This window comes from Myotis daubentonii, chromosome 20 (genome assembly GCF_963259705.1).
Source record: "Myotis daubentonii chromosome 20, mMyoDau2.1, whole genome shotgun sequence".
NCBI classification, from domain to species: Eukaryota; Metazoa; Chordata; class Mammalia; order Chiroptera; family Vespertilionidae; genus Myotis; species Myotis daubentonii.
The window spans coordinates 11769903-11797059 of NC_081859.1; the positions used below are offsets into that span (position 1 = coordinate 11769903).

The 27157-nt window shown below is 43.7% G+C and overlaps 1 protein-coding gene across 1 annotated transcript in view; it reads left to right on the plus strand.

Annotated features, from left to right (window-relative positions):
• WDR64 (WD repeat domain 64) overlaps positions 1-26862 on the plus strand; it is a 62525-nt gene extending 35663 nt beyond the window's left edge. Inside the window, exons 15-28 of the mRNA XM_059677483.1 lie at positions 1050-1226; positions 1649-1779; positions 5554-5655; positions 6917-6986; positions 8103-8139; positions 10212-10351; positions 11006-11111; positions 12646-12704; positions 14898-15007; positions 20399-20587; positions 22311-22416; positions 23190-23270; positions 24398-24511; positions 26779-26862. Coding sequence (XP_059533466.1) covers positions 1050-1226; positions 1649-1779; positions 5554-5655; positions 6917-6986; positions 8103-8139; positions 10212-10351; positions 11006-11111; positions 12646-12704; positions 14898-15007; positions 20399-20587; positions 22311-22416; positions 23190-23270; positions 24398-24511; positions 26779-26862 — 1506 coding nt within the window. The remainder of the gene's footprint in view (positions 1-1049; positions 1227-1648; positions 1780-5553; positions 5656-6916; positions 6987-8102; positions 8140-10211; positions 10352-11005; positions 11112-12645; positions 12705-14897; positions 15008-20398; positions 20588-22310; positions 22417-23189; positions 23271-24397; positions 24512-26778) is intronic.
• Positions 26863-27157: the final 295 nt, after the last annotated feature.

The window sequence follows — 27157 nt, forward strand, 5'->3', positions numbered from 1 at the left end:
GGGAGTGGGAAAAGATTAACACTCCTTGAAAAGTCACTTGGCAATATCTAGTAAAGTTGATAACATGCATCTCTTACAACTTGATAATTCTACTCCAGGAATTGTTCTAGAAGCTGTAGCAATTGTCCATAAAAACAAGCAGCAAAAAACTGACAACAAGCTTAATATCCATTACTAAGAGAATGGGTTAAATCAGTTGTAGTATATTCATACAACACTATAAAGCAGTTAAAAATAAATGAACTAGAGCTTTATGTAAAAAATCTCAAAAGTATAAATTTTTTAATCCTCACCCGAGGATATGTTTTTATTGATTTTTAGAGAGGGAGGGCGAGAGAGAGAAACATAGATGTGAGAGAAGCATCAATTGTTTGCCTCCTGTATGCGCCCCTACTGAGACCAAACCTCAACCCAGGTATGAACCCTGACTGGAAATTGAACCCTTGGCCTTCTGGTGTATGGGACGATGCTCCAACCAACTGAGCAACTCCGGCCAGGACTCAGAAATATAATTTTAAGTGAAACAAGAGAGTTGAAGAAGAATTTATATAGCTTGATAACTTTATTAAAAGGTTAAAAGCCTGTTGGAAGCTAAAATCCATCCGAATGGAGCCGAGGTGAATGTGAATGCGCTGACTATATCCTGGAAGCATTTTTATACCATCTTGAAATTTCAACAAAACTGGCTTTTGCCAGTTTATCCAGCTGTCCTTCAAAAATAAAAGTTAGGGTTTTCAAAAAAAAAATGGTTAAAAGCCTGAAAGCAATATTTATATAGATTTATTTATATATATGTAGAATGTATGTATATATTTATGTATAAATATACAAACTTTCATAACTAACACCTTGTTCAGGTTACTAATTACTTCTGGAAAGGGAAGAAAAAAGAGGAATTGTATTAGGGAGGGGTAGATAGAACTTAAGACTTGACAAAACTGGGTGGCAGATACATCCTGGCCTGTTCTATTTTTCTCTGTATCCTTACAACAGTTCCAAATAAAATAGTTAATTGAGTTTCTCATGTCCTCACTGGGTTTCTATTAAAGGGTAAAGAAAATGATATTTGTCTCATTGTGATATGGGAGCTGCCTGATGTCATACCTGTCCTGCGAGATGGTAATCATATTGTGCGTCTGAAAACATCTACTAAAAACAGGAACATGGCTCTTCCCTTCCCATATGTTTCGCTGATAGCTGAGAAAACCCAGTCTCAAGATGTTCCTGTAAGTTTCATTTCTTGATTTTCTTCCCTTTTATTATGGAACATTACAAACAGACACAGAAGTAGAGAAAATAATGCAGTGAACTTCAGTGTACTATCGCTTAATTTCAGCTCTAACATGAGTCATGGAGATGTAATGTACAGCTCAGGGAATATAGTCAATAACATCATAAGAACTTTGCATGACAGATGGTTTTCAGACTTATGGTGATCACATTGTAAGGCATATACATGTTGAATCACTATGTCGTACACCTGAAACAAATATAATATTGTATACCAACTCTACTCCAGTAAATTTTTTGAAAAATCGTAAGACATTTTAAGTTAATGATGAGATAACAAAGTGTACACACAGCATGTGGATTGTGGTTAGATACTGTGTTCATGACGATCAATGAGTTGGTTTCCTCCCTTCTTTAGAATCCTGCAGTCAGTTCAGAAGTGAACTGCATTGACATATTGCAAGTAGAAGGATATAATTTGATAGCCGCTGGGACCGTAAATGGTGTAATCATCTTGTGGAATTTTGTAACATCCACTGTCAAAGAATTGTAAGTTGCATCTTTTTTTTAAATAATATAAGTTGTACTACAGAAGAGCCAAAGTAACATTCAATGCTAAAACAAATAAATCAACAAAAGCAATAAATAAAAGTAGTAGTTACTATCAAGGGAGGCATTCCTGGAGTCATGATCATGAGGAGACTATGTACTAAGTGTCTAAATCCCAGAATCCTATATAATAAAAGGCTAATATGCAAATCGACCAAATGGCTGAATGACCAGTCGCTATGATGCGCACTGACCACCAGGGGACAGACACTCAATGCAGGAGTTGCCCCCTGGTGGTCAGTGCACTCCCACAGGGGGAGCTCTGCTCAGCCAAAAGCCGGGCTCACAGCTGGCGAGCTCAGTAGTGGTGGCGGCAGCGCTCTGAGGGCTCCCGGACTGCGAGAGGGTGCAGGCAGACTGAGGGACCCCACGAGTACATGAACCTCGTGCACTGGGCCTCTAGTAATATAAATAAGATGAGCCTTAACTATTTGTGTTCTCAAGTGCTTTGACTTTTACTCTTCTCACTCTAGTACATGCTTACATGCATTATCCTGTCCAAATTCATAACCTCAACAAATACTGAAAATACACACTAAACTTAAACTCTAATCTCCCCAGAGCTTCAAACATACATATCTGGCAATGACCAAGCCCCAATTACCTTAAAGTCCCACATGCCCCAAACTTTGGCCCAACCTCCCCTCCCCCCAAACAACTCCTCTTCCTGTATACCCAGGGACACCATCTACTAAGTCACCCAAATCAAATGGTGAGAGGCATGCTGGATGGGTTTTCCTTCTCATTCACCACCCCCAACACATCTAATTCATTACAGAGCAGTGCTAACAAGGCCATGGCATTTGCAATTCCAAATCTCCACCAATTAGATTTTCTTCATGCTATGGTCAAAAACTTCACCTTTTCCCTGCCATCCATTTCTAAATGTTCTTGCCATTGGTTGTAAAGGAAACAACAGAACAATCGTGTTATTTGCTCTGGATGGATTGCAAGTGATAAGCAACCCACAGTTGTGCAATTGGGCTAGAGAGCAAGGGCCACGTGTGAACACCCTCGGTCAAAGGAATCTGTAATATTGTACTTTGAGGTACAAGGTGGTCAAGAACCTTGATGAATGAATAACAGGAAAGTCAAGTTTATCTGAGCATTTGGGGGAAGGGAAGAGGTAAAAAGGAGGGGAGAAGAGAGTGGGAGAGGACAAGGGAAAAGAAGAAGAAAATGCAAAAGAAATCTCTGCCTCTCTATTTACAGTGTATTATATACTACTGGTCTACCCGGACTCCGTGTCCCTTCCCAATCTAAGTCTGAGTCTTTACTTTTAACCAACTTTTTAAAAAGCTGATTTCAGAAAGGAAGAGAGAGGGAGAGAGAGATACAAACATCAATGATGAGAGAGAATCATAGCATTGATCGGCTGCCTCCTGCTCGCCCCCTAGTGGGGATCGAGCCTGCAACCTGAGCATGTGCCCTTGACTGGAATCAACCTGGGACCCTTCAGTCCGCAGGCTAATGCTCTATCCACTGAGCCAAACTGGCTAGGGCTTAACCAACTTTTGAGAGAACATGCATCTTTCTTGTTTCGCCCTGGATTTATTCTCCTTTGAACCTTTAGTTGAAGTAGATGTTTCTACAGAACGCTCCCTCTGAACCCCAGCTCGTGTTCTCTTGGTCCCGGCCCCTAAAATTTCTGTCACCCTTCTGTTCCTTCTCTTCAACCCTCACCCGTAAGCTTTTCTCACAGTCTACTTGTCATTTGCATATGCACTGTACAATTTCTCACCCTTTTATTAATGCCGTTCTCACACTATGACTGTCGGATGGTGCGTGACTCACCACCAAGGGAAATCAGCTAGACACAAAGGGCACAGAGTCCTGATGCCACAGCCCAAGGAGGGGGGAGCTGCCCTGAGAACATGTCCAGCTTGAAGGTGGAGCTCCTCCTTGTTGAAATGCTAGGCATTTCACCAAGGGATGCATGCAAACACCACCTCTAATCAGAGAGTGACAGTGTCTCCTTAGGAAAAGATGATTATGTAAAAACAATCGATTTAGAATCAGTGGAGTATTTTTGCAGAACATATAATTTAGCACAGCAATGTCTAATGTAATTTAGGCTCAGCTTTAAAGGCTCTGACACGAGATATGGTACCCATATTCATGGCGGAGGCCATCTCTACCTCTACCTCAAACTTGGCCTAAGATCCCTTCACCAGTCAGGAAGAAACAGCTCTTCTCTTCCTGTTCAAAGCTCTTTGGGGACCAAACTAGAAATTGTCCTTGCTCATTAATAATCCATTCCACCATTCAGCTAGGCTGCAGAGCAGAAATGTGTAAAAAGTTTGAGCTTAACGAGTCATCAAGCCCACAAGCTCCTCTTTTGAGCTTGGTTCACCCTCCCCCGACCCCTCAAGAGCTTCCTTCATCACTCAACAGATCCAATTAGCAGAGGCAATTTCCATTAAAGCAGTGGTTCTCAACCTTCCTAATGCCGCGACCCTTTAATACAGTTCCTCATGTTGTGGTGACCCCCAATTTCATTGTTACAAATTGAACATAATTAAAGCATAGTGATGAATCACAAAAACAATATGTAATTATATATGTGTTTTCTGATGGTCTTAGGCGACCCCTGTGAAAGGGTCGTTCCACCACCAAAGGGGTCGCGACCCACAGGTTGAGAACCACTGCATTAAAGGAAGAGGAACATTTTGCTTTGAGGTCCATTTGCTATAAGAAATGTTAAGTGTGGCTTTAAGAGCTGAGCATGGCCCAGCCAGTGTGGCTCAGGGGTTGAGTGTCAACCTGTGAACCAGGAGATCATGGTTCAATTCCCGGTCAGGGCACATGCCTAGCTTTCAGGCTTGATCCCCAGAGTAGGGGGTCATACAGAAGGTGGCCAATCAATGATTCTCTCTCATCATTGATGTTTCTCTCTCTCCCTCTCCCTTCCTTTCTGAAATCAATAAAAATATATTTTTTTAAAAGAGCTGAACATGAAGCGCCAGTGGAAACTGCCTGGGAAGGTGTTCAATTCTTTGGAATCTGGGTCAGTGGGAGACTCCAGTAACAACAGCAGCATAATCACTGAATTCCCTGCGTGTCTTCTCCACTCTGTTCTAAGTTCCCTGATGGCAATAACTATATTTTATTCAAATTTATCACTCTACTTGTTCAAAGAGTAGAATTCTAACCTTTTTTTTAATCCTCACCCGAGGATATTTTTCCATTGATTTTTTTTTATTTTAGAGAGAGTAGAAGAGAGAGGGAGAGACAGAGAAATATCGATGTGAGAAAAACACATTGATTGGTTTCCTCCTGCACGTGCCCTGACCAGAGCCCAGGCCAGGGAGGAGCCGGCAACCAAGGTACGTGCCCTTGACCGGAAATGAACCGGGACCCTTCAGTCTGCAAGCTGACGCTCTATCCACTGAGCGAAACCGGCCAGGGCTGGAATTCTAACCTTTAAATCCTATGAAACTTCCAGGATATTGCAGAAGCCCACTCTCTGACCTACAAGTAGGAAGAATAGACCAGCCACTTGAATTAAAAGACTTTTACACACTCAATGTTTGTGTCGCTACCCAGAGCCTTGTTAAAAAAAGATATGTTCAAATGCTATACCTCTGGATTTTCTATTCATGTTCGCTATCAACATTTTAGGAGTTGGTGAGCTCTGTGTGGAATTTGTAATGTAAGGCATGTAAGTTACCTAATTCTTACAGGTTTATCATGTACACGTATGTTTCTTCCCAGGTACAGACCTGAAGATTGCTTCACTGTGAATCTCGACTTGGATCCCAAACGCTATAGAGTTAACGACATCACGTTCCTCTTCCGTACCGTTGAGTGTGCAAGGTAAGGTAACTTGGTACTTACTGATAGAGAAATGCTGTCTGAGTCTTACGTGGGTGACATCAAAAGAGTTCTCCCCATCCCAGCCTTAAGGAAGGTACACGTGAGGGAAGGCAAGTTGGGTAGACTGCCTGGCTTCAGCTTTCTTCCCCGTCACTGGGTTTTGTAGTGGGTGGTCCCCGGGGATCCAATTTGCTGTGTGGGAATGTCATTTCCTTCACTCGGTCAGACCCACAGCACCCTTTACAACAGTAGCAAAGAGGGGACATGCTCACTTGACCACACTCGTAGCCAAAATCAAACTCTGTGAGCACGGATGTGACGCAGACAGATCAAATGGCAGCAGGTCTCATATGGCCTCCAATAAAACTGAGCAATCATCATCCATTTCGGAGAGAGCGAGAGATCATTATTTAAATATTGAAGAGAAGGTATTTTTCTCTTTATATTTGCTTTATGGTCTGGTTTTCCATCCGTAGGCCTTGGTAAACACCTCTCTGAAGAGAAGTCAACGGTTTCTATGCTAGCCTGACCAGTTTGGCTCAGTGGTTGAGCATTGACCTATGAACCAGGAGGTCAGGACGCATGCCCAGGTTTCGGGCTCAATCCCCAGTAGGGGGCATGCAGGAAGCAGCCAATCAATGATGAGAGATGTTTCTATCTCTCTCTCCTTCCTCTCTGAAATCAATAAAAAAATATTTTTTTAAAAAATGTTCCTATGCTAGTTTTGGGTCACCCAGAGGTGAGCCAGAATATATTCCGATGGCTTGGAATTCCTTATTCTGAGAAGATTTTGAGGACTTGCTGTGGATATGCTTGCCCAGACCCCAAGGCACTGTTCAGCCCATTCCAGCAGCTTCACAGAGTGGACCAGGCCAGAACCGGAAACGGTAGAGCAGAAGTTAGCCAGGCTACTCAGGGCCCCACCCCCACCCCCACCCACTCCCACCACTAGACGCCGTGTCAGAACCTCTGGGACTGCATCTAGCCTTGGGCATGGGACAGGCAGCTGTTTCGTTCCCAGACCAGGCAGCAATGAACCTGAATTCCTGGGGCTCCCCGACAGCCCCCACCAACACAAGGCAGATGAGCATTTGTGACACAAGATATGGGATGTGCTTTGTTTTATACGTGAGCGGCTCAGTATCTACAGAGGATGAAAGAAGTACCAGAGAATGAACTGAAATCAAAGCAGAGAAGAGCACCCGTTGAGTAGGAAAGAACCTTAATGTTTCCTCTTTGGGCTTCCTCTCTCTCCTTACAGGAAGACAAGTCAGGATTCCGTATGCTCTTCGTCCCAGTGTGACTCTAGTAAGGGTCCTCAGAGCAGCAAGGTAAGCAAGAAATAGGGAGAGTGTGTCTTAACTTTTACACCCAGTGTTGGTTCAAAAATCAGGGTTGGTTGCATTTTCGCCCTTCCTTCGATAGAAGGTAAAGGGGCCCTGGCTGGGGTGGCTCAGTGGGTTGGGTGTCGTCCCGTGCACCGAAAGGTTGCTGGTTTGATTCCCAGTTAAAGGTTGCAGGCTCAGGATCAGAAGGCAGTCAATGAATGTGGCACTCTCACATCTATGTTTCTCTCTCTCTCTCTGTTCCCTCCTCCCTCTTTAAAAAAATATTCTTAAGAAGTAAAGAGGAAAAAAATTTCTGTGTGTGTGTATGTATGTAAAAGTGGGGTTTTTTCTAAAAAGCAATGTCTAAACTGATTTCATCCATTTTTCCCTATTTCTGAAGGCTTTCGTTACTTCAAATAATCAATACATAATCATGAATAAAATAAATTACAGATGCTACTTTTTCATTGGTAAAATAATTTTAGACGGTTTTGCTAAACGCATTGCATACATTTCACAGGGGGAAGAGACACCACAGTGTAATGTTTGGCTTTCAAATTGTGTTTTCAGTTACAATTTTATATATGTTTACACGTAACACTTCTAGTTAGGATTTTGTTTAAATGGGAGTTTTTTCACTGCAAAAATTAATTAAAAGCCACTAGCATGGTGGAAAGAATAAACTTATGAGAATATTAGGAGTCAGATACACTTGAACTTGAATCCAAGTTTTCTGATTTATCTGATTAGCTTTAGAGACAGCCCTTAATCTCTGAGTTTCCATTTCTTCATCAGTGAAAATAATGAACAAATGGAAATAATAACACCCACATGCATGGTGGTTAATAAAATTCAAAATAATGTACACCACGAATGGGCACCCATTGGGCATTTATTACTCTCGCTATTATGCTATCTCTGAGCCACTAGGAGGAAGTTGTGTCACAGATGACCCAATTCAGGAACATGAAAATCTCTGCAATATGTATTTCAAAGAATTAATCCAAAAATAACTTTAACGCTGAGCAATGTATCAGCTATCTGAAGCGTCTACTGATCCAGTGTATCTCACTTCCTTACAATGTCTTAGAAACACCTTCTTTTTCTCCCCGAATCCAGGGAAGCAAGCAGAGCATACATGACGGCGAGGGCAAAGGTCAGTATGACGTCACCTCACTCCCTTATTCTAAAATGATCCCTTTGGGCCTCAGCCGGTTTGGCTCAGCGGATAGAGCGTTGGCCTGTGGACTGAAGGGTCCTGGATTCGATTCCGGTCAAGGTCATTTACCAGGGTTGTGGGTTTGATCCCCAGTGGGGGGCATGCAGGAGGTAGCTGATCAATGATTCTCTCTCATCATTGATGTTTCTCTCTCTCTCTCCCTTTCCCTTCCTTTCTGAAATCAATATATATACTAGAGGCCCAATGCATGAAATTCATGCAAGAGTAGGCCTTCCTTCCCCCAGCTGTCGGCACCAGCTTTCCTCTGGACCCGGGCTTCCCTCGCAGCCCCAGATTTGTCTGGAAAGTCGTTCGGAAGGACGTCTGGTCTAATTAGCATATTACACTTTATATATATACTAGGGGCCCGGTGCACGAAATTTGTGCACTGGGTGTGGTGGGGGGGGGGGAGTGTCCGTCAGCCCAGCCTGCCCCCTCTCACATACTGGGAGCCCTCAGGCGTTGACCCCCATCACCCTCAAATCGCAGGATCGGCCCCTTGCCCGGGCCTGGGCAGGGGACCCTCATTTCCCCCCATCACTGGTTCTGCCCCCAGCCCAGGCCTGATGCCTCTGGCCCAGGCATCAGGCCTGGGCTGGGGACCCCCAGACCCCTCTGATTGCTGGCTCTGCCCCTTGCCCAGGCCTGATGCCTCGGCCAGAGGCGTAGACCCCCATCACCCTCCGATCGCCTGATCGGCCCCTTGCCCAGGCCTGACGCCTCCGCCAGAGGTGTCAGGCTCGGACAGGGGACCCCCATCTCCCCCGATCACTGGCTCTGGCCCCCGCCCAGGCCTGAGGCCTCTGGCCCAGGAATCATGCCTGGGCAGGGGACCCCCATCTCCCTCTGATCGCTGGCTCCACCCCCCGCCCAAGCCTGACGCCTCTGACCCAGGCTTCAGGCCTGGGCAAGGGGACCATCATATCCCCCCAATCCCTGGCTCCGCCCCCCGCCCAGGCCTGATGCCTTGGCCAGAGGAGTTGACCCTCATCACCCTCCGATCACCAATCACCGGATCAGCCCCTTGCCCAGGCCTGAGGCCTCCGGCAGAGGTGTCAGGCCTGGGCAGGGGACCCCCAACTCCCCGCGGTTGCAGGCTCCGCCCCTGCCCAGGCCTAACGCCTCTGGCCTAGGCGTCCGGCCTGGGCAGCGGGGACCCGCAGTGGCAGCGGGGGGCGCCGCGATCCCGCGGGCTCTACCCCTGCCCTTGCAGGACGCCTCCACTTTAGGCCCAGGCAAGGGACCCCTAGCTCCCAGGACTGCCAGCTTCGACCGTGCCCAGCTCCCATCGCTGGCTGCACCCCTACTTCCTGCTATCACTGGCCAGGGTGGCAAAGGCACCTGATTCTCCGATCATGGCTGGGGGACAGGGCAAAGGCGGCCCCAGGGCCGCCTTTGCCCTGCCCCTCAGCTCTTAGCTCCCCCCTGGGTTTCCGATCACTGTCAGTGGCAGGGGGCTTCTTCCTGCTTTCCCTTTCGCCTCCCTGCATTGCGCCTACATATGCAAATTAACCACCATCTTGTTGGAGGTTAACTGCCAATCTTAGTTGGCAGTTAATTTGCATATAGCCCTGATTAGCCAATGAAAAGGGTAGTGTCGTACGCCAATTACCATTTTTCTCTTTTATTAGTGTGTGTGTGTATATATATATATATATATATATATAGTAACTGTGCCTCTTAATCTCCTCTGAAACTGATACTAGATGCATAAGCCATTCTGTATGTGTAAGGCTTGAGCTGGATGTTTATGTGGTTTTAGCGGTTATGTACAGTGAAGAGGCTATGCAACAGGACCAAAAGCAAGCTCTCAGGTTTCTCCAGCGATATGGGAGTCCATTTGCTAATGCCGTGTTGTTCTCTGCCCTGATTGAAACTCTCTTGGGTTAAAAAAAAAAAAAATTCTAGGGAAAAGAATGTGTTGTTGTGGGTATTTTCTACCCGTGTTCTAGAAGACTTTGAATTCCAAGTGTTGCCAGCACCGTGGCAGCTCATTAATTTTCCAGTAGGTGAGCAAACGGATATCATTGAGGGAGAGCAACAGCCAGCTGACAAAAAACACGTTGCAAGCATCGGTGTGGCTGAACCTCAGCCTCCTGTCCTGGTCACCGCTCATGAGGACGGCCACCTGCGCTTATGGACTATCGAGGTGACGATGCCCACTATTTACCTGGCATAGAAAAGGATGAAAAAGAGCCCTGGCCAGTTTGGCTCAGTGGATAGAGTGTTGGCCTGCGGACTGAAGGGTCCCGGGTTCCATTCCAGTCAAGAGCACGTACGTACGTACCTTGGTTGCAGGCCCCTCCCCAGCTGGGGCCCTGATCAGGGCACATACAGGAGGCAATCAGTTGATGTGTACTCTCACATGGATGTTTCTCTCTGTCTTTTCCTCTCTTCCACTCTCTCTCTAAAAAAAAAAAAATCAATGGAAAAATAGTGGCTGAGGATTAAAAAATAATAATAATAAAATAAAACAAGTGAAATGCACGTAAGCCTGTAAAGAATGTTTGTTTAAAATAATATGTAACTAAAAAAGAGATCTGAGGAAAGGCATGATAAGGGGCAGGAGAAGTACAAAAATCAACCCCCAAATGATCTGTAATAATCAGAGTCCAGAGGCCAATCATGAATAGTTGTCTATACCTTCATGAATATTTAATTTCCTATGGGTAGTTTCAAATTACTTCTGCTACACATAGGATCATGTTTTGGTAGTGGAGATCATTTTTTAGGTAGACTACTTATAGAGAAACTCAACTCCCACATGAATATTTTACAGAATTTGTGATTATACTTTCTGCAGGGACGACTGCTAAAAGACATGCTACCTTTTACAAAACATTCTGCCATTTCTCTGACATCACTGAACATTGATTCCTGTTCCAGGATCCTACTGACCAGCAACGTAGGTAAGTCATCGTCTTCATGTAGTTGGCTGTCTTAACCTACAAGATATAAAAAAGGAAAATATGTGGCATGCGTTCATACAAAGGAATAAGAGCGATGCTCAAAAATGAGAAGAGGTGTTGAGAGTGCCAAGGATAGCTTGCTGAGTGGACAGAACAGTCAATAATGTGAACACCTATCTCATTCCTATTTCCTTACAGTAAGACATTCTATTTCTTCCATCTTTAAGGTGCGTATAGGACTACCCTGACCTTACCTATTGGGGAGAATATAAAGTTTTCGTTTTTAACCTTGAAAGGGTTGTGTTGCATTAAGTCTTCATTATTAAAGGGAGAAGTAGCATGAACAGAGAGGAAATGAAGTCTTGGTTCTCAATAGGAGACTCTATTTTATACTTGTTAATAACTAATATAGTTGATCTTAATTCTTTAATGTAATGATATTCTTTTTGGTGTTTTTCTGTTTTATTTTTTATTGAATTTATTATTTGGGTGGCATTGGTTAATAAATTATATAGGCTTCAGGTGTATAGTTCTATAATACATCAACTGTATATTGTATTGTGTGTTCACCACCCCAAGTCTCCTTCCATCACCATTGATCCCCACCTGCCCCCATACCCTCTTCTACCATCTCCCCCTACCCTCTTCCCCTCTGGTAACCACTATACTATTATCTGTATATGAGGTTTTTTCTTTCTTGCTTGCGTAACCTCTTCACCTTTTTAACCCAGCCTTGCACCCCCCTCCCCTTTGACAGTTGTTAGCCTGCTCTCTATCTCTGTGTCTATTTCCATTTTGTTTGGTTGTTTATTTTATTAGTTAGAGTCCACATATGAGTGAGACCATATGGTACTTGTCCTTCTCCAACTGGCTTATTTCACTTAGCATAATGCTCCCCAGGTCCATCCATGCTCAACCCCTGAGCCACACCGGCCGGGCTCTCCTTCACTTTTGAAGAACAATTTCTAAGGACACAGAATTCTAGGTTGGTGGGGTTTTTTCCTCAACATTTAAATATTTCACTCCATTCTCTTCTTGCTTACATGATTTCCAGGTGTCAGATGCAATTCTTATCTTTACTTCTCTATAAGTAAGGTGAAATTTTTCCCTGTGGCTTCTCTCAAGCTTTTTTCTTTATGTTTGAGTGTCTGCAGTTTGAATATGATGTGCCTCGGTGTAGTCATTGTTGCTTTTTTAAAATCTAGTTGTTGTAACTATCATTTGGATTGTAGGACAATTATCGTCATAACCATTTGGGCTTCATTTGGTCCTTGTATACTCACCTCTCTTTCATCCACCCTGATGTCTAGAAGAGCTTTGACTTTGAGTGTATAAGGCAACCTCGTTTTGACTTACTAAGCCAGAAACAGAAAAGAATTGCCACATATAAAAGTCGATATGAAATTTCTTCTTTCACGGCTAGTTCCTCAGATCCTACTTTATTTACTGTTGTAAATGCCGTGGCAGTGTAGGTAGCATGGACTTGGACAACAGAATCCTCAATCACATGGTGCGATGTTTACATTTTATACAGAAGGACACGTGATCCTTTGCAGCGTTAGCTCCTTCCTGGATCCGCCTCATGATGAAAAGGTAAGACTTTAGTCTTCGTCTAACTTGTGAATCGGCGCATATGGATTGACATCTCTCTGTGGTAGACATCACAAAAGATCTCCAAGCCAAGACTCCCTACTCTCACGTCATATAGACTACTAGGAAACTTAAGCCACATGACAAGTAACACTGGTCTATTGGGGAAAGGAGGGGGTTAGTGCGTGAGCAAGCAGGCCAGCCAGCCACTCATCATTTTCCACCTACTTCATGTTTTGTTTTTTTTAATTTTGTTTTTTAAATATATTTTTATTGATTTCAGAGAGGAAGGACGAGGGAGAGAGAGATAGAAACATCAATGATGAGAGAGAATCATTGATCGGCTGCCTCCTGCACGGTCCGAGCCCTCAACCCGGGCATGTGCCCTTGACCAGAATCAAACCTGGGACCCTTCAGCCCACAGGCCGACGCTCTATCCACTGAGCCAAACCAGCTAGGGCTCTACTTCATGTTTTGACTTATTTGTGAGAATCTATGGAGAAACCCAGAGCTTAAAAGAGCTTATCCATCATTTAGCCCTCCACAGGCAGTTTTTATATCTTTTATATCTTCATAGACACTCTATGGCAGTGGTTCTGAACCTTCCTAATGCCACGACCCTTTAATACAGTTCCTCATGTTGTGGGGACCCCCAACCATAAAATTATTTTCGTTGCTACTTCATAACTGTAATTTTGCTACTGTTATGAATCATAATGTAAATATCTGATATGCAGGATGTATTTTCATTGTTACAAATTGAACATAATGAAAGCATAGTGATTAGTCACAAAAACAATATGTAATTATATATGTGTTTTCCGATGGTCTTAGGCGACCCCTGTGAAAGGGTCATTCAACCCCCAAAGGGGTCGCGACCCACAGGTTGAGAACCACTGCTCTATGGGAATGTGACTGCAGAGCAGTCTCTGCAATTGACACTCTAGTTCAACAATTAAGCAATGTCTTCTGTGGCCTGTGTAGGAGCTCCTAGAGTTGAGAATAAGCCACGTCCTGAAGGAACTTACCAGTCAGACATCAGGATGTCTTTGAAAGAGAATGAGCTGGGCCTGTTTCTTTTGTTAATTCCTTGTGTTTTAGAGTTATTATATATATAGGCCCCCCACACCCCCCCACACACATCACCAACAAAAATAATAAAATATACCTGGATAGCCCTGACTGGCTTGGCTCAGTGGATAGCGCATCGGCCTGTGGACTAAAGGGTCCCAAGTTCGATTCTGGTCAAGGGCACATGCCCCGGTTGTGGGCTCCATCCCCAACAGGGGGCGTGCAGGAGGCAGCTAATCAGTTGTCCTCACTCATCACTGATGTTTCTATCTCTCTCTCCCTCTCCCTTCCTCTCTGAAATCAATAAAAATGTTTTTTAAAAAGAAAAAAGAAAGAAAAAAATATATATACCTGAATAAAATTTTAAAATAGGAAAAGTCTTTTTGTCACTCTCTCCTTTAGTCTCCACCTTTCAACTCTGCTTGCTCCTGCTCCTGAGTATATTCTCTCCGAGTTCCCCCACAGCCTTTATCCTAAGGCTATTCTGTTCTTCCAGCAAGTCATTTAATAATTTTCAACTGAATGAATTGCTAAACTCAATTAAATGCTAAATTTATAAAGATATAAGGTACTTTCTGTTCCAGGAATCTGTATAGATTATCAAACATCTAAAAATTGAATTTAAAAATATATATATTTTTTATTTCCGAGAGGAAGTGAGAGAGAGAGAGAGAGAGAGAGAGAGAGAGAGAGAGAGAGAGAGAAACATCAATGAAAGAGACACAGCAAATGGCTGCCTCCTGCATGCCGCCCAATGGGAATCAAGCCCACAACCCGGGCATGTGCCCTGACCGGGAATCGAACTGTGGCCTCCTGGTTCATAGGTCGATACTTAACCTCTGAGCCACACCACCAGGCTAAAAATGGAATTTTTGAGACCTTACCAAGCAAAAGAAGAGCTCATTGGGGCAGGGGCGCCATCACCTTCCACACATGCCCGCACCATTAACATATTTTTATATTTTTATTAATATTATATTAATATATAATTAATATAATATTTATGTTACTATATTTTAAGAGCTCCTAAGCTGGGCTCTTTAATGATTAATAGTTTGCTCAAGCTTGAATTTTAATCAGCACATACTTATTCCAAGGTACATGTGCTTTATCGTTGCCCTCTAGAAATTCAAGCAGCTGCTTGCCTGGCGTGCTCATTCTTTAGAAATTGTTCAAGCGATCTACGTAGAAGACAAACAACTGGTGCTGACTGCCTCTGTCGATGGCTCCGTAAGGTATGGACTTCCATGCTCTGTTTGTTGTTGTTGTTGTTTTTAAAATATATTTTATTGATTTTTTACAGAGAGGAAGGGAGAGGGAGAGAGTTAGAAGCATCGATGAGAGAGAAACATCGATCAGCTGCCCCCTGCACACCCCCTACTGGGGATGTGCCTGCAACCAAGGTACATGCCCTTGACTGGACTCGAACCTGGGACTCTTCAGTCCGCAGGCCGACGCTCTATCCACTGAGCCAAACCGGTTAGGACTGTTGTTGTTTTTAATCCTCACCCAAGGATAATTTTCCATTGATTTTTAGGGAGTGGAAGGGAGGGGGAGAGACAGAGGGAGAGAAACATCGATGAGAGAGAGATACATGGATGGGTTGCCTCCCGCATGCATCCTGACCAGGGCCAGGGATCTAGCCTGCAACCAAGGTGCATGCCCTTGACTGGAATCAAACCCAGGACCCTTCAGTCCACAGGCCAGTGCTCTATCCACTGAGCCAAACCAGCTAGGTCTGGCTTTTCGTGCTGTGAATTCAGGGTTTTGGGTATGAGAGGAAAAGGATATTAAGCTACAGTCGAAGTACATAACCTAAACACAATCATGCTTAACTGACTGAAATAAATAAACAAATAACTAAAGGTGGCACACAAAACAGCCTTGGGAAGAGGGCCATTGGTTTGGAAGTCTTTTGCAGGCCTAAGGAAACGAGATGCCTTGCTCATCTGTGTTCGAATGTATAATAAGTACTTCCAATAAGTAGGTTTTTTGTAGACTTATTTCAAAGAATTAAGCAAGATGGACAGCTCAGAGAGGTAAGCCCAAGCCCAGGGAGACCACAGGAAGAGACATAGAATCAGAAGTCAGTAAGAAGTCACAGAGCCCGGCCAGCGTGGCTCAGTGGTTGAGTATCGACCTATGAACCAGGAGGCCATGGTTTGATTCCCAGTCAGGGCACATGCCAGGGTTGTGGGCATTGATTGGCTGCCTCCTGAACGCCCCACACAGGGAATCAAGCCTGCAACCCGGGCAAGCTTGCAAGCCCTGACTGGGAATCAAACCGTGACCTCCTGGTTCATAGGTCAATGCTCAACTACTGAGCCATGCCAATTGGGCCTTCTTTTATTACGGTATAATTTACATATAACATTAGTAAATGTTTCAATATTTGTATATGTTGTAAAATGATCACCACAATAAGTCTAGTTAACATCAAGTCTCCTTAACATCCATTACCACAAATAGTTATAAAAAATGTTTTTCTTGCCGAAACCGGTTTGGCTCAGTGGATAGAGCGTCGGTCTGGGGACTGAAAGGTCCCAGGTTCGATTCCGGTCAAGGGCATGTACCTGGGTTGTGGGCACATCCCCAGTAAGAGATGTGCAGGAGGCAGCTGATCGATGTTTCTCTTTCATCGATGTTTCTAACTCTCTATCTCTCTCCCTTCCTCTCTGTAAAAAATCAATAAAATATATTTTTAAAAAAATGTTTTTCTTATGATGAGGACTTTGAAGATCTATTCTCTTAGCAACTTTCAAATATACAATATAGTATTATTAACTATAGTCACCATGATATATAAGGCCTACTTGTTTTTAATTGCCTAAATAATGCTACATATACATACATAAAATTCTAAAAACACAAATATATACGTATTAATAGAAATGTCATGACATTTATTGAGACAAATTGTCACATATTAAAATGTCTTAAAATTATGGTGATGAATTGTCCTCTTAAGAGAATAAATTTAGGTAAGAGAGGCTTCAAAGTATATTAGCGAGTTTAAAATAAGTAAAAGAATTTACAACTGTTACCACAGAAATACAGAGGATTATGAAAGAGCATTATGAATGGCTACATGCCACCAAATCAGACAACCTAGGAGTGGACAAAATTTTAGAATAATAAAACTTTCTTTGATTAAATCATGAAGAGCGGAAGCAGAGTAGCGCAGCGGAAGCGTGCTGGGCCCATAAAATCATGAAGAATTAGGAAACCTGAATGGACTGATAGTAAAGAAATTAAAACAGTAATCAAAACCTCCCCAAAAAACAAAACACTAGGACCAGATGGCTTCCCTGGTAAATTCTACCAAACATTCCAAGCAGATTTAATACCTGCCCCTTTCCAACTCTTCCAGAAAGTTTATGCTTCTTAACTCACTGTGCACGGCCAATCTGACCCTGGTACCAAACCCAGGTAAGGATAACATCAACAAATAAAATGACAGGCTGATATCGCTGATGAACCTAGATGTAAAAATCCTCAAAAAAATGTTAGCAAATCAAATAGAGCAACACATTGTAAGGATCTTACACCACAGTCCAGTGGGATTCATCCCAGGCATGCAAGGATGGCTCGACATGAGAAAATCAATCCATGTGAAGCACCACATTAACTAAGTGAAGTAAAACTGTCAGTGTTTGCACATCATATATTAGCTATATAGAGAAAAACCTAAAGACTCCAGCAAAAAAACAAAACAAAAAAACCACACCAAAACACAAAAAAAATAATGATAAATGAATATAATGAAGTTACAGGATACAAAATCAATATGAAGAAATTGTTTGTTGTGTTTCTAAATACTAACAATGAACTATCTCTGAAATAAAAAAAAAAGCAATCCCACTTATGATCACAATGAAAAGAATAAAATGCCTAGAAATAAACTTACAAAGGAGAGGAAAGGCAGGAAAGGCCTATACACTGAAAACTATAAGACATTGTTGAAATTGAAGACATTTGTGTTCATGGATTGGAACAATTCACATTATTAAAATGTGCGTATTGCCTAAAGCAATCTACAGACTCCAGGCAATCCCTATCAAAATACCAAAGTTATTTTTAGAACAAAATAGGACAAAACATCCTAAATTTGTAGTATGATACCATAAAAGACCCCAATTAGCCAAAGCAATCCTGAGAGAAAAAAAACAGAGTCAGTGTGAGCTCTGATTAGCTTAAACGAGCAGAGTTACTTGGAGAAAAACCTGTTCCTTATTTTCTGGCTTCAATGAATGGTTATCATAAGTCAAAATTCAAATTGACATTTTCTGAAATTGTTGTAGATTAGAATTCTAGCTAATAAAAATGTTTATGTTATGATTAGATCCATATATTTAATGAAAAGAGTTCTGGACTCAAGTTTAAAATCCATAATGAAAACCTTTTCATTAGCCCTGACCAGTTTGGCTCAGTGGATAGAGCGTCAGCCTGCAGGCTCAAGGGTTCCAGGTTCCATTCTGGTCAAGGGCATGTACCTTGGTTGCAGGCACATCCCCAGTAGGGAGTGTGCAGGAGGCAGCTGATCGATATTTCTAACTCTCTATCCCGCTCCCTTTCTCTCTGTAAAAAAAAAAAAATCAATAAAATATATTTTTTAAAAAACAAAACAAAAAAAAACCTTGTCGAGAACCAAGATGGCAACATAGGTTAACGCCGGAGTTTGCTGCTTTGAACAACTACTTCAAAAGTGAAACCAAAAAACGGAAGGGACATCACCCAGAACCACAGGAACACTGGCTGAGTGGAAGTCCTACAACTAGGAGGCAAGAGAAACGCATACGGACACTCAGAGGAGGCGCAGTGCTGAAGTCAAATTCTGAGGTGCGGAGTGCGCGGAGCGGGCTGGCGGCGGAGGGCGCGGTTGGCGTTTTCAATCAGGAGGGAGTCGCAGACTCTAAGCTCCAGATCCGGGCGAGTCTTTAGGGACCCAGACTCAAACGGGAGAAGCGGGACTGTCTGGCTTCGGTCAGAGCAAGTGCAGCTTTCTCTCCCAGCTTTGCAGCGGGAGCTGGGACTCAGAGAGGCAGAGCCCCTGGGGACAGGACTGAGAGCCGCCATAACTGCTCTCTCCGACCCACCCTGTTGATCCTGTGCGACCCGCCCCGCCCAAGCCCTGCACAGAGGCATTTGCCAGATAGCCTCAGGCAAAGGCTAGATTAGCACCTCCCTAGAGGACAGAAGTTCTCTCACTGCTGACACAGCTGATTCTCATAGCCACTTGGCCTGGAGGTCAAACCCTCCCTGGAATTAGCTACAACAATCAAGATTTAACTATAAGACTGCGAACAAAGACCACTAGGGGGTGCACCAAGGAAGCATAACAAAATGCGGAGACAAAGAAACAGGACAAAATTGTCAATGGAAGATATAGAGTTCAGAACCACACTTTTAAGGTCTCTCAAGAACTGTTTAGAAGCTGCCGATAAACTTAATGAGATCTACAAGAAAACTAATAAGACCCTCGATCTTATATTGGGGAACCAACTAGAAATTAAGCACACACAGACTGAAATAACGAATATTATACAGACGCCCGACAGCAGACCAGAGGAGCGCAAGAATCAAGTCAATGATTTGAAATGCGAGGAAGCAAAAAACACCCAATGGGAAAAGCAAAATGAAAAAAGAATCCAAAAATGCGAGGATAGTGTAAGGAGCCTCTGGGACAGCTTCAAGCGTACCAACATCAGAATTATAGGGGTGCCAGAAGATGAGAGAGAGCAAGATATTGAAAACCTATTTGAAGAAATAATGACAGAAAACTTCCCCCACCTGGTGAAAGAAATGGACTTACAGGTCCAAGAAGCGCGGAGAACCCCAAACAAAAGGAATCCAAAGAGGACCACACCAAGACACATCATCATTAAAATGCCAAGAGCAAAAGATAAAGAGAGAATCTTAAAAACAGCAAGAGAAAGAAACTCAGTTACCTACAAGGGAATACCCATACGACTGTCAGCTGATTTCTCAACAGAAACTTTGCAGGCCAGAAGGGAGTGGCAAGAAATATTCAAAGTGATGAATAGCAAGAACCTACAACCAAGATTACTTTATCCAGCAAAGCTATCATTCAGAATTGAAGGTCAGATAAAGAGCTTCACAGATAAGGAAAAGCTAAAGGAGTTCATCACCACCAAACCAGGATTATATGAAATGCTGAAAGGTATCCTTTAAGAAGAGGAAGAGGAAGAAAAAGGTAAAGATACAAATTATGAACAACAAATATGCATCTATCAACAAGTGAATCTAAGAATCAAGTGAATAAATAATCTGATGAACAGAATGAACTGGTGATTATAATAGAATCAGGGACATAGAAAGGGAATGGACTGACTATTCTTGGGGGGGGAAAAGGGATGGGGGATGCGGGAAGAGACTGGACAAAAATCGTGCACCTATGGATGAGGACAGTGGGTGGGGAGTGAGGGCGGAGGGTGGGGCGGGAACTGGGAGGAGGGGAGTTATGGGGGGGAAAAAAAGAGGAACAAATGTAATAATCTGAACAATAAAGATTTAATTTAAAAAAAAAAAAAAAACCTTGTCGTTAACAAAATAACTTCCACTGAATTCCAGTGACTGTATTCTCCCTATCTTTTGCCTTTCCTTAGGCTCTGGCATGCCCTCAATGGTCATTACTGTGGGTATTTTGGACAGCGAAGGCCCTTTGACCTAGCACAGACAACTGATTTCATTTTGCCTTGTGATGTTAATGAGTACCCCATTGAAATAAAAGAAGAGAGCAAGTTCACAGAAAATAAACAAAAATATGACTATCCTCTGGTATTTGACCGGCAAAGGTAAGGCCATTGGGTTTCCTTTAGAGACCAGACAAGAATTAAGCTATTATCAGCTTTGCACAGTTGCAGTATCGTAGCCAATGAGGCTTATCCAAGGTGTGATTATTGCTAATTTAGAAATAATAATAATAATAAAACTATTATGATACCATAACACTGTGCCGGACATGAAAAATTCAAAGGCGAAAAACTCAAAACTTTTCAATTATTTTGCAATCCAGTGAGAGGGTGCACAAAGATTTACAATCCTATATAATAAAAGCGTAGTATGCAAATTGTCCCCTCCACCAGGAGGTCCTCCAGGAGTTCAACCAGGGGTCGAGGCCGGCCAGGGGAAGGGAGGGAGTACCCAGCCGGCAGCCAGCAGCCACTAGGGACTCCACCAGTGTACAAATTTCGTGCACTGGGCCTCTAGTTCAGTATAATAGTACTGCTAAGAATATCAATTCCTAAGATAATTGAAGAGGAGCAAATAAGATTTATCCAAATAAAGAAGACCAAAGAGGCAATTGCCTAAGCAAAGGCACAAAATGATGAAACACTATTATATAGTCATTAATGTTCAGGGAGCAATTAGAGAAGACATGGTAGAAGATAAAGCAAGAAAAGTCTTTAGATTTCAGAGAGGAAGGGAGAGGGAGACAGAGAGATAGAAACATCAAAGATGAGGATTGATCGGCCACCTCCTGCAGGCCCCACACTGAGGACCGAGCCCGCAACCCAGGCATGTGGCCTGACCAGGAATGGTGACCTTCTGATTCATAGGTGGAGGCTCAGCCATGTGGGGCATATAAAGACTAAAGCAAAATGAGCTTTTGTTATGGCCAACATAAAAGAGTTTCAGCTTTACTGACATCACTGTGACAGAATGTACAAGGGGAAAAGCCGGTCTGGAGAAAAAAAAGATCGTGTGTATGATTGTCTAACCACTAAGCAGTACGTCTGAAACCAACACAAAATAAAACTGGGAAAAAAAGATACTGAGTTTGGTTTTGGACAGGTTGAAGTCTAAGATGCCTGTGGGATATGATTTTTTTTAAACTAGAGGCCCGGTGCACGACATTCGTGCACTGGTGGAGGGTCCCTCAGCCTGGCCTGTGCCCTCTCACAGTCCAGGACCCCTCGAGGGAAGTCTGCTGAAGAGTCCTTAGCGCTGCCGCAGAGGAGGGAGAGGCTCCTGCTACTGCGCTCGCCAGTCATGAGCCCGGCTTCTGGCTGAGCGGCACTCGCGCTGTGGGAGCACACTGACCACCAGGGAGCAGCTCCTGTGTTGAGCGTCTGCCCCCTGGTGGTCAGTGCGCATCATAGCAACCGGTCTTTCCGCCATTCAGTCTATTTGCATATTAGCCTTTTATTACATAGGATGTTTTCAATGCTTAGTTATGGCTTTTTAAACATATGCAAAAGTAAGTTTTAACTAAGTGGAAGCTTCCCTGAGTCACCCAAATATCAAGCATTGGTTTGGTACCCAAGGTTTCCTCATCCCTACTATGCAGTATTTTTCCCAATGGCTATATAATGAATTTAGCAGCATGGAATGCTCAGGTCTAGTAGAAATCTCTTCCGTTCACCTAGAGAGAAATCTGGGAAGCCAAAGGGAATAAGACTTACACACAGAGGTGGCATCGTTAGGGCTGGTGCCATGGGAGCCGGGGGGCTTGGGACCCAGTGGGGAAAGGTGTAGATAGGTGCATAACAGCTTTTCTTATATCCTCCTGTGCAGGTGGCAGAGGCTGAGCTCCATGGCTTTGCTTTTCAAACGGACGCCTTCTAAGCCCTTTAAAGTGGAGCATGATTTTAAGTTTTTCAAGTCTCTTTCTTCTCCCAAGGTAATTCTTTTTCTTTTTTTTAAAATATATTTTATTGATTTTTTACAGAGAGGAAGGGAGAGAGATAGAGAGTTAGAAACATCGATGAGAGAGAAACATCGATCAGCTGCCTCCTGCACATCTCCCACTGGGGATGTGCCCGCAACCCAGGCACATGCCCCTGACCGGAATCGAACCTGGGACCCTTCAGTCCGCAAGCCGACGCTCTATCCACTGAGCCAAACCGGTTTCGGCCCAAGGTAATTCTTAAACACCCAACAAGAATACTGTAGTTTTCCTGAATTATCATATGTACAGTGTATCAATTTGCTATTGCTGCTATGACAGATTACTATAAACTAAGTGGTTTAAACAACACATTTATCACTTGACTGTTCTGTAAGTCAGAAGTCAGACCTGGAAAAAAAAAAAAAAAAAAAAGAAGTCAGACCTGGACCCGGCCAGTGTGACTCAGTGGTTGAGCGTCAATCTATGAACCAGGAAGTCATGGTGTGATTCCTGGTCAGGGCACATGCCCAAGGTGTGGGCTTGATCCCCAGTGTGGAGCGTGCAGGAGGCAGCCAATCAATGATTCTCTCTCATCATTGATGTTTCTATCTCTCTCTCCCTCTCCTTTCCTCTCTGAAATCAATAATAAATAAATTTTTAGGAGAACGGGAAAAACTTGCCTAAGGCCCTGCAGCTAAGAAGTGGCAGAGTCAATTTACACCCAGGAATTTTGCCGCTCACGGAATGTGCCCTTTTCATTAAACATCCGCTCCTCTGTTTTGCAGATTCGAAAGCATGCGTTGGAAAGTTACTTGACTGAAAACAGAGAGGCGGGGATTGTTTTTGGCTCTCTGCCCATTTACAGGGTGAGTTGAATGCTTCCAGGACTGGAGTGGTGACGGGACAATAGGGAATCTCACATCTCATTCCCGACCCTGGGCTCCCAAGCCAGGTCGGAGAAAATCACACCACCAGGCTGACTGATGTCTCCATTACCAGGCTGTGTCCGACCCCGAGAGGCCTTCTGTCTGTGTGGCGGCGGCCTTGATCACTTGCCTCTGCCTTCCCCGTGGAACAACACCACAGGGAACTGCTTTGAGCTTTATCCCAGCTCTTCGTATCGTTTAGCCTGGCACACACACCTGTCACGCTCTGGCCCCCACCTGACCTGTGTGCCCTCATTCCCACCACCTTCTCCCATGACCCCTATCCTCCAGCTGAGCCAGACTACTCGCTGCTCCTTAAGCATCAGCATTCCTCCCTCCTCAGTGACTTTGCCTGTGCTGCCTCCCTGCCCAGAATTCATCCGCCTCTTGTTTCCCTCCAAATCCCCCCTCATCCTTCAGGTCTCCATTCCAGATCACCTCTGTCAAATTAAAGAACCAATCGGTTAACCGAGAGTAATAACATGAAGATAAAATATTTCAACTTAATTCTAACTTATTATTATTTCTTAAAATGTTACCCCTCCTTGCCCAAAACGCCTTCATTGTGATGAGTATCAAACTCTTAAGCTGCAGGTTGCTGAGGGTGAACTATTAAGAATTAATAGTGGGGCCCTAGCCCGTTTGTCTCAGTGGATAGAGCATCAGCCTTTGGACTGAAGGGTCCTGGATTTTATTTCAGTCAAGAGCATGTACCTCCATTGCAGGCTTGATCCCCGACCCTGGTCAGGACACGTGTGGAAGGCAACCAATCAATGTGTCTCACATCAATGTTTCTTTCTCTCTCTCTCTCTCTCTCTCTCTCTCTCTCTCTCTCTCTCTCTCTCGTCTCTTCCCCTTCACTTCCACTCTCTCTAAAAATCAATGGGCAAATACCCTCAGGTGAGGATTAATTAAAAATAAAATAAAATAAGAGTTAATAGTGGGCAACTGTGAAGGGGAGTATATTTTAAAGCAGTTGTAACTTCTCACTCCCTATCCCCCACCCCTGAATTCACATTACGGAAGTAATCACTTGAGTATGTCTCACTCTTCACTGTGGCTCGCAGGTACCAAGCCCCACGAGTCTGAAATTCCTTCCGCTCATTGGCTCAGAGGTCATAAAGGAGTCTTCTGACGGCTTTCCAGGAAAGAAGAAGGCAGGTCATGTTCAACATGAAAAAGTAAGTTAGCACTTGGGATTCCATGGCCCGTCCCATTTCTGTTTGGATTGGCATCGTCTGCACCTAAATGAATAACAGGTAACAAACACAACTACAACAACAAAAAGCTGCTTTATCTATATATATAAAAGCCTAAGCTACTGGCCGACCAGCTGGGGGAAGACACTCAACGCAGGAGCGGAAACCACAGGCATGAAAACATGGAACAGACTGATGAATCTCAGAGGGAAGAGATTAACCAAAGATCTTATATGCATACTAGAGGCCCTGTGCGTGGATTCATGCATTGGTGGGGTCCCTCGGCCTGGCCTGTAGGGATCAGGCTGAAACTGGCTCTCCGACTTCCCCTGAGGGGTCCCCGATTGTGAGAGGCCACAGGCCAGGGCGAGGGACCCCACCAGTGCACAAATCTGTGCACCAGGCCTCTAGTTTAATATAGAAAACTTGACCCTAATTTTGTTAGCTTGTGCCCTTAATGAAGAAAATGTGAGTGATTCTTGTTATCAACAATTCTACCAATTGTTTGAGTAAGAATTTCTGGCAATAGAAGAGTTTTTATTACAAAAATTATTTACTTTTATTTATTTTTTTAACAAAGGCAAATCAACCTTTTTTAAAAATATATATATTTTATTGATTTTTTTACAGAGAGGAAGGGAGAGGGATAGAGAGTTAGAAACATCAATGAGAGAGAAACATCGATCAGCTGCCTCCTGCACACCTCCTACTGGGGATGTGCCCGCAACCAAGGTACATGCCCTTGACCGGAATCGAACCTGGGACCTTTCAGTCTGCAGGCCGACGCTCTATCCACTGAGCCAAACCGGTTAGGGCCTTTCTTTCTTTTTTTTTAATACTAGTATATTTTTATTGATTTCAGAGAGGAAAGGAGAGGGAGAGATAGAAGCATCAATGATGAGAGAGAATCATTGATCAGCTGCCTCCTGCATGCCCCCTACTGGGGATCAAGCCCACAACCCGGGCACGTGCCCTTGACCAGAATGGAACCTGGGACCCTTCAGTCTGCAGGCCGACGCTCTATCCACTGAGCCAACTGGCTAGGGCTATATCAGTTCCTTTTAATTTGTTAAGTGATGGATAAAAAACACAGTGGTATAAATAATCCAAAACTAACAGGAAAATCAAAAGAGTGTTAGAGTTTTGTAATTGGTTTATTTTATGCCCCATATGTGCATTGCTTTACCTCATCTGGTATTAAATATGTAGAAAACTAAAAAAAGAAAGATCAGTGAAGCTTAGGTAGCTGCCTCAGCCGTTAGCAGATTGATCTGGGGAACGAAGTCTCCCGCCTGGTCTTAGGGGGAAGGAGGAGCAGTCACGTGACCCATGAGTATCCAAGCCCAGGCTGCAGGTAGCTAAATGTTGACCTTGGAGTCCCCTCAGTCTTTTTCTTTACCTTGGAACTCTCTACATCTGCTCTTCTCCTCTCTGTCTTCTCTCGCTCTTCTTCCCCATCATGGACCATACAATCAAATTGATGTTTGGTTTAAATATTGGCTGAACATGATTGACAATACTAGACACTTCTTGATGTGATTTTTTAATGAGTCCAACATTTTATATGTATAACTTCCAAACACACCCAATTCCAACCAAAACGAACTTTCCTTTCTCATTTGTGGGATCATCACTGGATTTTATTTTCCTGTAAGTCACTGGACTCTGGCGATATTTATTATACAGTATCTCTCTGCTGTATCTCCGCCTTAGCAAGCTGCTTTGATCTGTTTCGTTTTAACCAGTCCTTTACAGTTTGGGCAGTTGAGTGACAGAATGAATAACTGCCCAGTCAACTATTTCTAAAGCGTCTGCTCTCCACCCATGCCCTTCACCCTTCGGTAGCGCCCCCTTCTGTTTTTAAACATTTTGCCCTGGAGGCACCCAGGATAGTTAAGTGAATAAATAGACTTTCTTTCTAGGAGGATGAAAATCTCTGCAAAACTTAGCGGTGCAGCCTGGCCACGTAGCTCAATAGTTGAGCATTGACCTACGAACTAGGAGGTCACAGTTCAATTCCCAGTCAGGGCACATGGCCGTGTTGTGAGCTCGATCCCCAGTAGGGGACGTGCAGGAGGCATTCGATCAATGGTTCTCTCTCATCATTGATGTTTCTCTCTCTCCCTCTCCCTTCCCCTCTGAAATCAATAAAAATAGATTTTTTTTTAATTAGTGGTGCAACTTGACTCTAGAAAATTCTGTTTGTCTTGCAAGGCTAGCTCTTAACTGACATATCCTTTATTTCACAGCTGCAGCGGAGGAAAAGTCTGAAGAGGAATTTAGTCCCACAGATCAACCTGTCGCCTTTCTTCTTCCCAGTCATCCCCAAATAAGAGAAAAATGAGAGCTGGCTGCCAGGGCCGAGCTGCACGAAAGCACGGCCTGGAGGAGAGGTCGGGCTTTATTTCAGGATGAAAGCGAGGGCCCCTCAGACACTGTCACCCTCTCTGTCTCCTCAGACCCGCTCTTCCATGCCTGGAGAAGCTCATTCGTGAGCGCAGGTGGCCTCAGCTCTGAACGCCAAGCAGGCTGCCAGCAGCCAGGCGGCCAACATCTTTCACCCATTGAAATGCACTTAAGAAACTGGCAGTGTTTCTTGTGTACCGTCGGCAAAATGACAAAGGAAAC